The sequence below is a fragment of the Notamacropus eugenii genome, chromosome 1, assembly GCF_028372415.1.
Source record: "Notamacropus eugenii isolate mMacEug1 chromosome 1, mMacEug1.pri_v2, whole genome shotgun sequence".
In the NCBI taxonomy this organism is placed as follows: domain Eukaryota; kingdom Metazoa; phylum Chordata; class Mammalia; order Diprotodontia; family Macropodidae; genus Notamacropus; species Notamacropus eugenii.
Window position 1 is genome coordinate 418,681,208 of NC_092872.1, and position 12,149 is coordinate 418,693,356.

General features: G+C 40.1%; 1 protein-coding gene across 3 annotated transcripts in view; it reads right to left on the bottom strand.

The window, feature by feature from the left end:
* PIGU (phosphatidylinositol glycan anchor biosynthesis class U) overlaps nt 1-12,149 on the bottom strand; it is a 107,756-nt gene that overhangs the window by 6,546 nt on the left and 89,061 nt on the right. The window contains exon 11 of one of the 3 annotated variants that reach the window (XM_072631311.1): nt 5,924-6,066. The exons of 1 other annotated variant lie outside the window; for it this stretch is intronic. In XM_072631311.1, coding sequence (XP_072487412.1) covers nt 5,924-6,066 — 143 coding nt within the window. Of the gene's footprint in view, nt 1-5,923; nt 6,085-12,149 lie in introns of all 3 variants that reach the window. One more of the 3 variants, XM_072631310.1, reaches the window with a different exon arrangement.

Here is a 12,149-nt window from a genome sequence, read left to right on the forward strand (position 1 = left end):
GGTCTTCTTCGGCAACAAAGGATGAACACACACACACACAATGTTACACCTTGATACAAATGAAGAATCTCCATTCCTTTCCAAGGTGGATAGAAAGTCTGAAAGACCAAGGACTCTTTTTTGCCTTTCTTTTGTATGCCCAGTGCTTAGCACAGTGTTTGGTACGTATCAGGTACTTAATGATTGTCTCTCACAGTCTGCATCCAGTGGGTCCCTAAAGTCACTTGTTTGAAGGAGCTTTTAATTAAAAAGCCATTAACAAGCAGGAAGGTCTAAGAGTGGTACATCAATTGTAACTGGTATTCTGAGTCTAGAAGCCCTGTGGCAGCAAGATTTGGCCTTGGAAAGTGCTAAGTAAGTAGCAGTGACTTTAACAGAAAATAGCAGCTGTTTGTGGGGGAAATATTTTGAAAATGTATTCCATATTGTGGATGCTGTCAGATTCAGGTGATGTGATAGCTGATTTTACTAAATTGCTTTTCTGTCTTTCTTTTTTTTAATTCTGCTTTACATGAGATGGGTCATTGTGGAAAGCAAGGGTGTGATATATTCAGAAAATAAGGTGATATAAGACAAAGAAAGTCAGAAAGAGAGGAAGGAAGGAAAGAAGGAAGGAAGGAAGGAAGAAAGGAAGGAAGGAAGAAGGAGAAAGGGAGAGGAGAGGAACTCCAGAATAAATGCTTAGCCTAGAAAAGATGAGACTTGGAAAGTGGGGGAAGGATGGTGAGATAGCCATTAGTGGTCTTCAAATATCAAAAGCACAGTCATGCTGAAGAGAGATTAGTGGCCTTCTGTCCAGAGCACAGAACCAATGAATGGAGGATAGAGGATGCAGATTTTAAGTAACTATAAACATCTTCCAAATCAGAACTATCCAACAATGGAATGGGCTTCATACAGGGAATGGGAAGGAGAAGGAAGAGACTTGCATGTGCACTTAACCGAAATGCTAAGGCGATTCCTTTACTGGATAAAGGTTAAGACTGGGTGACCTTTCAGATACCTTCCAGCTCTAGGATCTTATGATTATCTCTAATCTAATGTATGTTACTATATTAAACCAATTTCTCCGATTGGTGTAAATGAAACAATCAAATCAAACAACAAAGATGGTTAAATAAAGTTTTGTGTACACAGAAATCCATAATTTCTCATATTCTCATATAGAAGTTCACTTCTATGTAAAATAAAAGGAAGAACCAGATGTCCATCCAGGTATGGCTGTGAACATAGTATCAATTAAGTAGAATGAAAATGTTTTGGTTTTTAAAAGATTTTAAAGATCAAAGTCTCCTAAAGAAAATCAGCAAAACACAGGATAAGTAGAAGGTCATCTAGGATTTCTTGCTATACAATGTTACAAAGATGTACACATTATTATAAACTATGCCAGTATATCTGCTAGACTGAAGAACTTTAAGAATGAGCAAAGTTAAGCATGCAGCAGAACAGTGCAATGGAAAGAACACTGATCTGGGGTGAAGAGAACTGGGTTCTAGTCTTGGTATAACACTGACAAGCAATTCCACCTTTGGCAAGTCACTTACCCCTTTATGAGGCTTTCAGATTTTTTTCATCTGTAAAATATATGTAACCCCTCATCCCAAGATCCCAGGGACCTTTGCCATATAAACTTAATGGTGTGAGAATGGTAACTCCAAGGTAATATCCATAGTTCCCCAAATTTCTGAACCCTTTTGACAGTAGAACTTTCCGGGGGATGTCAAGAAGTCATAAGACCAAGATTCAGAGAAGCCTACCAGAAAAGACAAAGAAGGAGGAGGAGTGTTGGCCTCTCAAAGCAAAGAAAGCAAACAGCAAAGCATGAACAAAGTCAGGAAAAGATGCACGCAGGAAGACAGGAGCAGTGGAAAACAGACTGGTTGATAACATGACTAAATCTGGTTCACAACTCGTATCTTCCCCCTTTGTTTCCCCAAGCACTGCCTGAAAGAAACCCTACTCCCCCCTGTAACTGACCAATTTATTTTCTGTTTAACCTCCAACTAGAAGGAAAGGGTGAGTGAGGATGTGGAGAGGGAAAATTCACACACACACATGCACATGCACATGCACATGCACACACATACAACATGTACAGCACACAGGCACACACAGAGCCTATACAGTTAAATGTTTACTTGCATTCCTATGCTATCTGAAATTGCTTTTAAAGTTATGGGCTTGTACAATTATTTAGATTCCAAATTTACAATTATTCAGTTTAGGATTAAGAGAAGGGAAGTTAACCCTAAAGGAACAGGTGATTTTTATTTTAGGCTGAGGGATCTGGAAGGGGTAGAGTGGAGAGGGAGTCAATCAGAGAGAAAATCTCAGGAATTCTAATTATTTCTGAAAAATCCATACATGCCAATAGCAATGAGAGCTAAAATTGGTATGTTTGTTCAGTTGCACACAGTACGTAGCAAATACTCCACATGGTTACCATAGGAATAATAATAGTTATACTACCTGCCTCACAGAGCTGCTGGAAAACTCAAATGAAATAATGTATGTGTACATGTAGCACAAAGGTGCTACATGAGTTTGAGATGATATAAATGATAACCCATATTGTTCTCCTTCTACCTTCTCAGTCTCCTATACTATACGATTCCTAACTAGATCCTCACCCAGATATTGCCCTCTAACTGTAGGCGTCCCACAGGCATCTGTTTTGAATCCTCCTCCCTTCTTTCTCTGTGCTACTCAGTGATTTCATCAGCTCCTATATATTTAATTATTATCACTATGCTGATTGTTCTCACATCTATGTATCGGGACCTAACCTCTCTGCTCATCTCTAGTCTCATCTCCAACTGTGTTTAAGATACCTTGAACTGAATGTCCAGTAGGCATCTTAAATTCAACATGTCCAAAACTTAACTCATTATCTCTGCCCCTAAAGCCTCCCTATCCAACTCTCCCAACTTCCCTATTACTGTTGAGGGGGCTGCCACCCTCCTATCTCCCAGCCTCACAAGCTACATGTCATCCTCTATTCCTCACTATCTCTTACCCCCCTACAACCAATCTGTTGCCAAGGCCTGTCGATTTCACCTTTGCCTCATCTCTCAGATACGCCCCCTTTTCTCCTCTGACACTGCTACCATTCTGGTACAGGCCCTTATGTCCTCCTGCCTGCTGGCAAGTCTGTCTGCTTTAAGTGTCTTCTCACTTCACTTTATCCTCTCCTTTCAGCCACCAAAGTGATTTTCCTAAAGCATAGGTTTGATCATGTCACACCCCCTTCTTATTGAACTACAATTACTCCCTATTACCTCCATGATAAAATATAAAATTCTATTGTTTGGTGTTCAAAGCCCTTCATAATCTAGCCTTACCCCCACATACACATTGTCAGTCTCCTCACATCTCACTTCCTACCACATACTCTTTGACCAATGACACTGGCCTCTCTGTTCCATGAGCAAGACAATCCATCTTTTGGTTCTAGACATTTTCTCTAGCTGTCCTTCATGCTTGGAATGTTCTTCCTCATTTCCACCTATTGGTTTCCCTGGGTTCCTTCAAATTATCACTAACAGGAAGCCTTTCCCAACCCCTCTTAATTCCAATGCTTTTCCTCTATTGTTTCCTATTTATCCTGTATATAGATTATTTGTCCATATTTGTTTGCTTTTTGCTCTCCCATTAGAGCATGAGCTCCTTGAGGGCAGGGACTGTCTTTTGCCTTTTTGTGTATTCCTAGGACTTAGCACAGTGCTTCTCACATAATTGGTGCTGAACAGATGCTCACTGACTACTGACTCTACCATTCTGATGATGATGATGAGATATTATTATACAAAAAAAATTATACAAAAATTCAAGACAAGAAATACAGGCATGCCTGTCCTAAGAGATCTGGTTCTTTTCAACTGGGCTTCAAATCCTATTCCTTGTCATACTCAGAGTAAGGCTTCTACAGGTATTGTGGCCCAAGAGCAGCCGAATCTCTTAAAATGGAGAGAAAATGACTGCATTTGAGGACTACACAGAAAAGATCCTTCTTTGTCAATAAGCACAAGGAATGCCAAAGTGTATCCGGCCATTGTCTCTTTTCAGAAAGAGCAACCCCTTTTCCTCACCAGCCATCTATTTCAAGAATGATGAAACTGCTTTCAGACACACTGAGGTGAGCTCAGAATACCTGAGAGTCATCTATCAGGAGGACATGACCATGTTTGAGATCATGCTGTCCTGCTTTACTGGAGATACACCATACATACATACACCATACACATGTGCATGCCCTTGAAAACTGGCCCTGCTGGGTATGAGGGGATCTGAAGGCCCAATAACTGCAAACAGAACAAAGTCTTAGTTACTAACACAGAGGAGCTGCTCACTCTCTTCTCAGCTGAGACAAACTCCCCCCAAGGAGAGCAGGTAAGAAACTGCAAGCAATGGCACACGGGGCAGACACAAGCAGGAGCCCTGTACCAGGTCTGGAGTAGAGGTCCAGATTAGCCAAACAGGAGACATGCCTTCTCTAGGAAGACTCCCAATTTCACTAGCACATAGCTTTTTACTTCCTCTGCCTCTCTACAGCAATTACTAGCAGTATAACTCTAACAGCACTTGTGTATAACCTTGTGGCATTTCTTCTATTATTGCCCTAAGCTATCATTCACATTTTTGTTAACATTCAGATTTCCTGCATTGTGCTCCCAATTAAACTAAAGGAAGGGACCACATTTGTCTAGTTTCTCTTAAACTACCCACATTCCCCAGCACAGAGTCCAACACACACACACAGAAAAACTGTCACTACACTAGATTCACTCTAATCACTGATAACAGCAAAGGAATTGTGAATTGATACTACAATGTACAATTGATGTACAAAGGAGGCAACCCCTAGGCAGAAGAAGGGGGACCCGAAAATTGAAGGCAAGGGTGTCACTGACTAAATGATTTAGGTCATTCCCTTAGCCTTTATTTCCCCCATTTCTCTCTCAACCTCTGCCACTGTCCTCACTATTTCCCACTTCAACAGCATTCTCAACTTCACTGTTGGGAGCCAGGCTAGCTTGTAGAAAATAACTAGATTACTGGTAAGCCACAGAATTGACCGACAGCCAGTACCAAATAAAGTCCTCAGGCTCAAGCAACTGCTAACAAAAGGTCAGGCAAGTCCGCTTCCAGCAAAAAAGAGTATCTCTCTTTCAGAAAGAATCAAACTAGTAGTAGTAAAAAAAACCAAAACAAACAAAAACTAGTGTTCCTAAGTCCCAGAGATACAATGCTAATAGCTGAGGAGGAATAAGGATAAATCTAGACATTCCTTTGCTGGGGAGTCTAGGGGTACCTGACACCAAGAAACAGTACATTGAAGAAATAAATATTTTGTAGGTCTTGTTCAGTTTTTTCAGTCATGTCTGAATCTCTGTGATTTGGGGTTTTCTTGGCAAAGATGCTGGAGTACACTCTCTGACTAAATCCTACTAGACCTTCAGGCTTGAAATCACCCTTCCTCCTCTCAAATGGAGACCCAGCGTCTGGTATCCAAAGATAATGTCTGTGCCAGACAATAATCTTCTGTAAGTACTATAGCAAGTAACAATACTAGCTCCATCATTCACTAATATAACCCTTAAGGCAAATGTTTTCTAAAGGGATTAATGACCATAGTCAGTGACTCCAGTCATCCATATTCCCTATCAGTCATTAATCCATAGGAAATGCTTAGGTTAGGATAAGTGGCTATTTAAATGGCCCAACTGGTTATCATGAAGGCCTTAAAATGCAAAACGATATCTGACCAGGTAAACTCTAGTCGATGAATGTAGGGCATAACCATCCAAAGTGTCCATCAACAGAGCAAAAGGATTGTATGTAGCTGAAGTAGTAGGTTTTCCTCATAGGTTCATGGCCACTATATGCTATTTCCCAATACGTTCTTCCCCCCATAACTCACCTGCCCAACATTGAATGTCAGCGTGATGGCATAATAGAAATTGGAGTTAGCACTTCCTGCATAAATCCAAAGATGCCATAAAACTGGAAAAAGCAGGGAGCAGACAATCATCACACAGGAGAGGAAAAAGATGTTCCGAAGGACTGCAAAAATAAACAACACTAACATTTACAGTCAAGCAACAAATCTCTTGCCTGTTCTTTTTTTTCTTATTTAATATTTATTCTTCCCAGTAACACATAAAAACAATTTTAACATTCTTTTTTTTTCAGTTTTGTGTTCCAAATCCTCTCCCTTCCTCCCCTCCCCACCTTATTGAAAAGACAAGCAATTAAGAAACAGAGGGGTAGACTAGTGGAATAGGTTAGGTACTCAAGACACAGTAGTCAATGAATGTAGCAATCTACTATTTGATAAACCAAGGACCCCAGCTTCTGGGATAAGAACTCATCGTTCAACAAAAATTGCTGGGAAAGGGGGGTGGAGCAAAGATGGCGGAGTAGAAAGATGCACATACACTAGCTCTTCCCCCACAGCCCATAAAATAGCTGTAAAGAAAGACTCTCAACAAATTCTAGAGCAGCAGAAGCCACAAAACAACGGAGTGGAAGAAATTTCCAGTTCAGGGTGACCTGAAAGGCGGCACAGCACCCAGGAGGAGGACCTGAGCAGGCTGGGGAGGAGGGTGGGGAGGGCAGAATCCCCTGGAACAGTATCGGCTGTTAGCCAAAGGTCAGTGAGAGGGTTTTTTCAGCTGGCCGTAAAGGGAGGACTCAGGAGGCGGCAGCAGCAGCTCCCACAGCAGCCCCCACAGCAGCCCTCATCCATTGTTGTATCATAAAACCCCTGTGGGCACTGAGCAACTGATCCTTACCTCAACCTTGTGGCCCTGACCCCCCAGTGCTGGCTTGGTGTAACTGGAGGCCAGGTGGTTTTGGAAAAGAAATTACTACTCAGATTCTGGGCACAAAAGTTTTTAGTTGCTCCCAGACCAGTGTACATGCTTGATTGTGGCACCTTGCAGGAACTGAGATCTTACAGAACCCCAGAGCACACCTTCCTCTTGATAAAGGACCCAAAAGTCAAGTAACTGGTTGGGGAAATGCCCAAAAAAGGGAAAAAAATAAGGCTATAGAAGGTTACTTTCGCGGTGAAGAGATATCTTCTCCCATCCTTTCAGATAAGGAAGAACAATGCTCACCATTAGGGAAAAACATAAAAGTTAAGGCTTCTGTATCCCAAACATCCAAAATAAATAATCAATGGTCTCAGGTCATGGAAGAGCTCAAAAAGGATTTTGAAAATCAAGTAAGAGAGGTGAAGGAAAAAATGAAAGAGAAATGAGAGAGATGCAAGAAAAGCATGAAAAGTGCGTCAACACCTTGCTAAAGGAGACCCAAAAAAATGCTGAAGAAAATAACACCTTTAAAAATGGGCTAACTCAACTGGCAAAAGAGGTTCAAAAAGTCAATGAGGAGAAGAATGCTTTAAAAAGCAGAATTAGCCAATGGAAAAGGAGGTTCAGAAGCTCACTGAAGAAAATAGTTCTTCAAAAATTGGAATGGAACAGATGGAGGCTAATGACTTTATGAGAAACCAAGAAATCAAAAATCAAAACCAAAAGAATGAAAAAATAGAAGATAATGTGAAATATCTTGTTGGAAAAACAAATGACCTGGAAAATAGATCTAGGAGAGACAATTTAAAAATTATGGGACTACCTGAAAGCCATGATCAAAAAAAGAGCCTAGACATGATCTTTCAGGAAATTATCAAGGAAAACTGCCCTGACATTCTAGAATCAGGAGGCAAAATAAATATTGAAAAAATCTATCGATCACCTCCTGAAAGAGATCCAAAAAGAGAAACTCCTAGGAACACTGTAGCCAAATTCCAGTTACCAGGCCAAGGAGAAAGTATTGCAAGCAGCTAGAAAGAAACAATTTGAGTACTGTGGAAGTACAATCAGGATAACACAAGATCTAGCAGCTTCTACATTAAGGGATCGAAGGTCTTAGAATATGATATTTCAGAAGTCAAAGGAACTAGGACTAAAACCAAGAATCACCTACCCAGCAAAACTGAGTATAATACTTCAGGGGAAAAAATGGTGTTTCAATGAAATAGAGGACTTTCAAGCATCCTTGCCGAAAAGACCAGAGCTGAAAAGAAAATGTGACTTTCAAACACAAGAATGAAGAGAAGCATGAAAATGTAAACAGCAAAGAGAAGTCATAAGGGACTTACTAAAGATGAACTGTTTACATTGCTACATGGAAAGATAATATTTGTAAGTCTTGAAACTTTTTTCAGTACCTGAGTAGTTGGGATTATGCACACATACACACACACACACACACACAGCACAGCACAGGGTGAGTTGAATAGGAAGGGATCATATCTAAAAAAATGAAATTAAGGGATGAGAGAGGAATATATTGGGAAGAGAAAGGGAGAAATGGAATGGGGCAAACTATCTCTCATAAAAGAGGCAAGAAAAAGCCTTTTCAATGGAGGGAAAAGGGGGGAAGGTGAGAGGGAAAATGTGAAGCTTGCTCTCATCACATTTGACTCAAGGAAGGAATAAAATGCACACTCATTTTGGTATGAAAACCATCTTAAAATACAGGAAACTGGGGGAGAGGGGGATAAGCAGGGTGGAGAGGATGATAGAAAGGAGGGCAATGGGAGGAGACAGCAATTAGAAGTCAACACTCTTGGGCAGGAACAAGATCAAAAGAGAGAATAGAAGAAATGGGGGGACAGGACAGGATGGAGGGAAATATAGTTAGTCTTACATAACATGACTATTAAGGAAGTCATTTGCAAAACTACACATATATAGCCTATATTGAATTACTTGCCTTCCCAATGGGGATGAGTGGGGAGGGAGGAAGGAGGAGAAGTTGAAACTCAAAGTTTTAGGAACAACTCTTGAGTACTGTTCTTGCATACAACTGGGAAACAAGAAATACAGGTAATGGGGTATAGAACTTTATCTTACCCTAAAGGACAAAAGAGAAGATGGGGATAAGGGAAGTATGTTAGAAGGGAGGGCAGATTGGTGGTAGGGGTAATTAGAATGCTCAGCACTTTGGGGTGGGAGGAGGGGAGAGATAAGGAGAAAGTTTGGAACTCAAAATTTTGTGGAAATGTTGAAAACTTAAAATAAAAGAAAGAAAAAAAATTGCTGGGAAAACTAGATAAGAGTGTAGTGTAAACTGGGCATAGACCAATGCCTGACACCATACAAAAGAATAAAGTCCAAATGGATACATGATCTAGGTATAAAGATTGATACATAAACAAATTAGGGGAGTAAGGAATAGCGCATTTGTCAGATTTATGGAGAATGGAGAAACTTTTGACTAAGTGTAAAATGGATAATTTTGATTACATTAACTTGAAAAGTTTTTGCACAAACACACCCAATGCAACCAAGATTAGGAGGGAAGCAGAAAATTGGAAAAGAATTTTTGCAACTAGTGTCTGTGATACGTCTGAAATACAAAGAGAGCTGAATCAAATTTACAAGAATACAAGTCATTTCCCAATTGATAAATTGTCAAAGGATATTAAAAGGCAATTTTCAGAGGAAGAAATTAAAGCTATCTATAGTCATATGAAAAAATGCTCTAAATCACTATTGATTAGAGAGATGCAAATCAAAACAACTGATGTATCACATCACACCTATCAGAATGGCTAACGTGACAGAACAGGACGGTGATAAATGTTGGAGAAGATGTGAGAGAGTTGGAACACTAATTCATGGTTGGTGGAGCTGTGAGCTGATCCAACCATTCTGGAAAGCAATTTGGAAGTATGCCCAAAGGGCTACAAAAATGTGCATACCCTTTGACCCCGTAATATCGCTTCTAGGACTGTATCCCAAAGAGATCATAAAAATGGGAAAGGGTCTCATATGTACAAAAATATTTATAGCACCTCTCTGTGTGGTGGCCAAAAACTGGAATCAAGGGGATGCTCATCAACTGGGGAATGGCTGAACAAGTTGTGGTATATGAATGTAATAGAATACTATTGTGCTATAAGAAACGATGAACAGGAAGACTTCAGAGAGGCCTGGAAAGACTTATATGAATTGATGCTGAGCAAAAGGAGCAGAAGCAGGAGAACTCTGTACACAGTAACAGCCACACAGTGTGTGAGGAATTTTTCTGGCAGACTTAGTCCTTTATAGCAATGCAAGGACTTATAAAGTTCCCAATGGGCTTTTGAGGCAAAATACCTTCCATATCCAGAGAAAGAACTATGGAATTGGATCACAGAATGAAGCATATCATTTTCTTTTGTGTTATGTTTCGTTTTGTTTTATGGTTTCTCCCATTCATTTTAATTCTTCTATTTAACATGACTAAGGTGGAACTGTATTTAATAGGAATGTATGTGTAGAACCTATGTAAGATTGCACACCATCTTGAGGAGGCTATGGGGAGGGAGGGGGGAAGAAGGAGGAGAGAGTGGGAAAAAATCTCATATATATACACACACACACACACACACACACACACACACACACACACATATATAACACTGAACACCGAAAACAAATAAAATAATTATTAAAAAATACAAATTGAAAATATAAAAAAAGAAAAAAGAAAAGACAAGCAATCTGACACAGTTTATTTATTTGTAGTCATGCAAAACACATTTCCATGTAAGTCATGTTCTGTAAAAGAAAACAGACAAAAAACAAGAAAAATTTAAAAAAGGAAAGAAAAACTAACTTTCATCTGCATTCAGGCTCTACTAGTTCTTTTCTCTGGAGATAGACAACACCTTTCATCATACATCCTATGGAATTATCCTGGATCATTGTATTGCTGAGAACAGCTAAGTCATTCACAGTTGATCATCATAGAGTATTGCTGTTACTATGTACAATGTTCTCTTGGTTCTGCTCACTTCACTTTGCATCAGTTAATTTAAGTCTTTTCTTGTTTTTCTGAGAGCATACTGCTCATCATTTCTTAAAGTACCATAGTATTCCGTTACAATCATATACAACAGCTTGTTCAGCTGCTCCCCAATTGAGGGGCATCCCTTCAGTTTTCAGTTCTTAACCACCACAAAAAGAGCTGCTATAAATATTTTTGTACATATAGGTCCTTTTCCTTTCTGTTTTTTATCCCTTTGGGATAAAGACCTAGTAGTGGTATTGCTTAGTCAAAGGATATGCATGGTTGTATAGCCCTTTGAGCATAGTTCCAAATTGCTTTCCAGAATGTGCCTGTTCTTTGGAGATTGGTTGTTGTCCTTCATTCTCCAAGAGGACCAAAATGATATCACTATGCTAGACTCAAGTTTCAATGAGTCCAGCTGGGGCCAATCAGACCAATACAAGCTCAGAATGCTCTACCACAGGTTGGGCACAAATAGTACATGTGAACATTTGAGGTGGAAACTCCAAATTTGCGCATTGTGCATTTCCTCTAAGCTGTTTCAATTCTGCTTTGCTCATAGAGCACAGCACTTCCTCTGATGTGGGCACATCATGCTGAATGGTTCTGTGCCAATGTCTCCCATGTCACACAAATCAATCCCAAATTTCTTAAGACACCTAGAGAGTGTCCTTGTATCGCTTCCTCTGACCACCATGTGAATGCTTGCTCTGTGTGAGCTCTCCATAAACTGTCTTTTTGGCAAGGGTACATTTACATTCAAACAACATGGCCAGCCCATCAGAGTTGCGTTCTTTGAAGCAAAGTTTGAATGCTTGGCAGTTTAGTTTGAGTACAGACCTCAGCATCTGGTACCTTATCATGTCAGGTGATCTTTAGAATCTTCCTAAGACAATTCAAATGAAAGTGATTCAGCTTCCTGGCATGGCGCTGGTACATTGTCCAGGTTTCACGGGCATACAACATTGAGGTCAGCACAATGGCTCTGTAGACCTTCAGCTTGGTAGTCCGTCCAATACCTCTTCTCTCCCATACTTTCCTTTGGAACCTCCCAAACGCTGAGCTAGCTCTGGCAATGCATGTGTCCCTCATTATCTATGCATACATCCCTGTAAAGTATACTACTAAGGTAAATGAACTTATCCACAGCATTCAAAACCTCTCCATTTATTATAACCAATGGTTCCATGTATGGATTGTGTGGAGGGGACTGATAAAGCACCTGTGTTTTCTTGGTGTTAATTATTGGGTCAAAATTAGCACAAGCAGCCGAGAATTAATCCATACTTTGTGGAAGG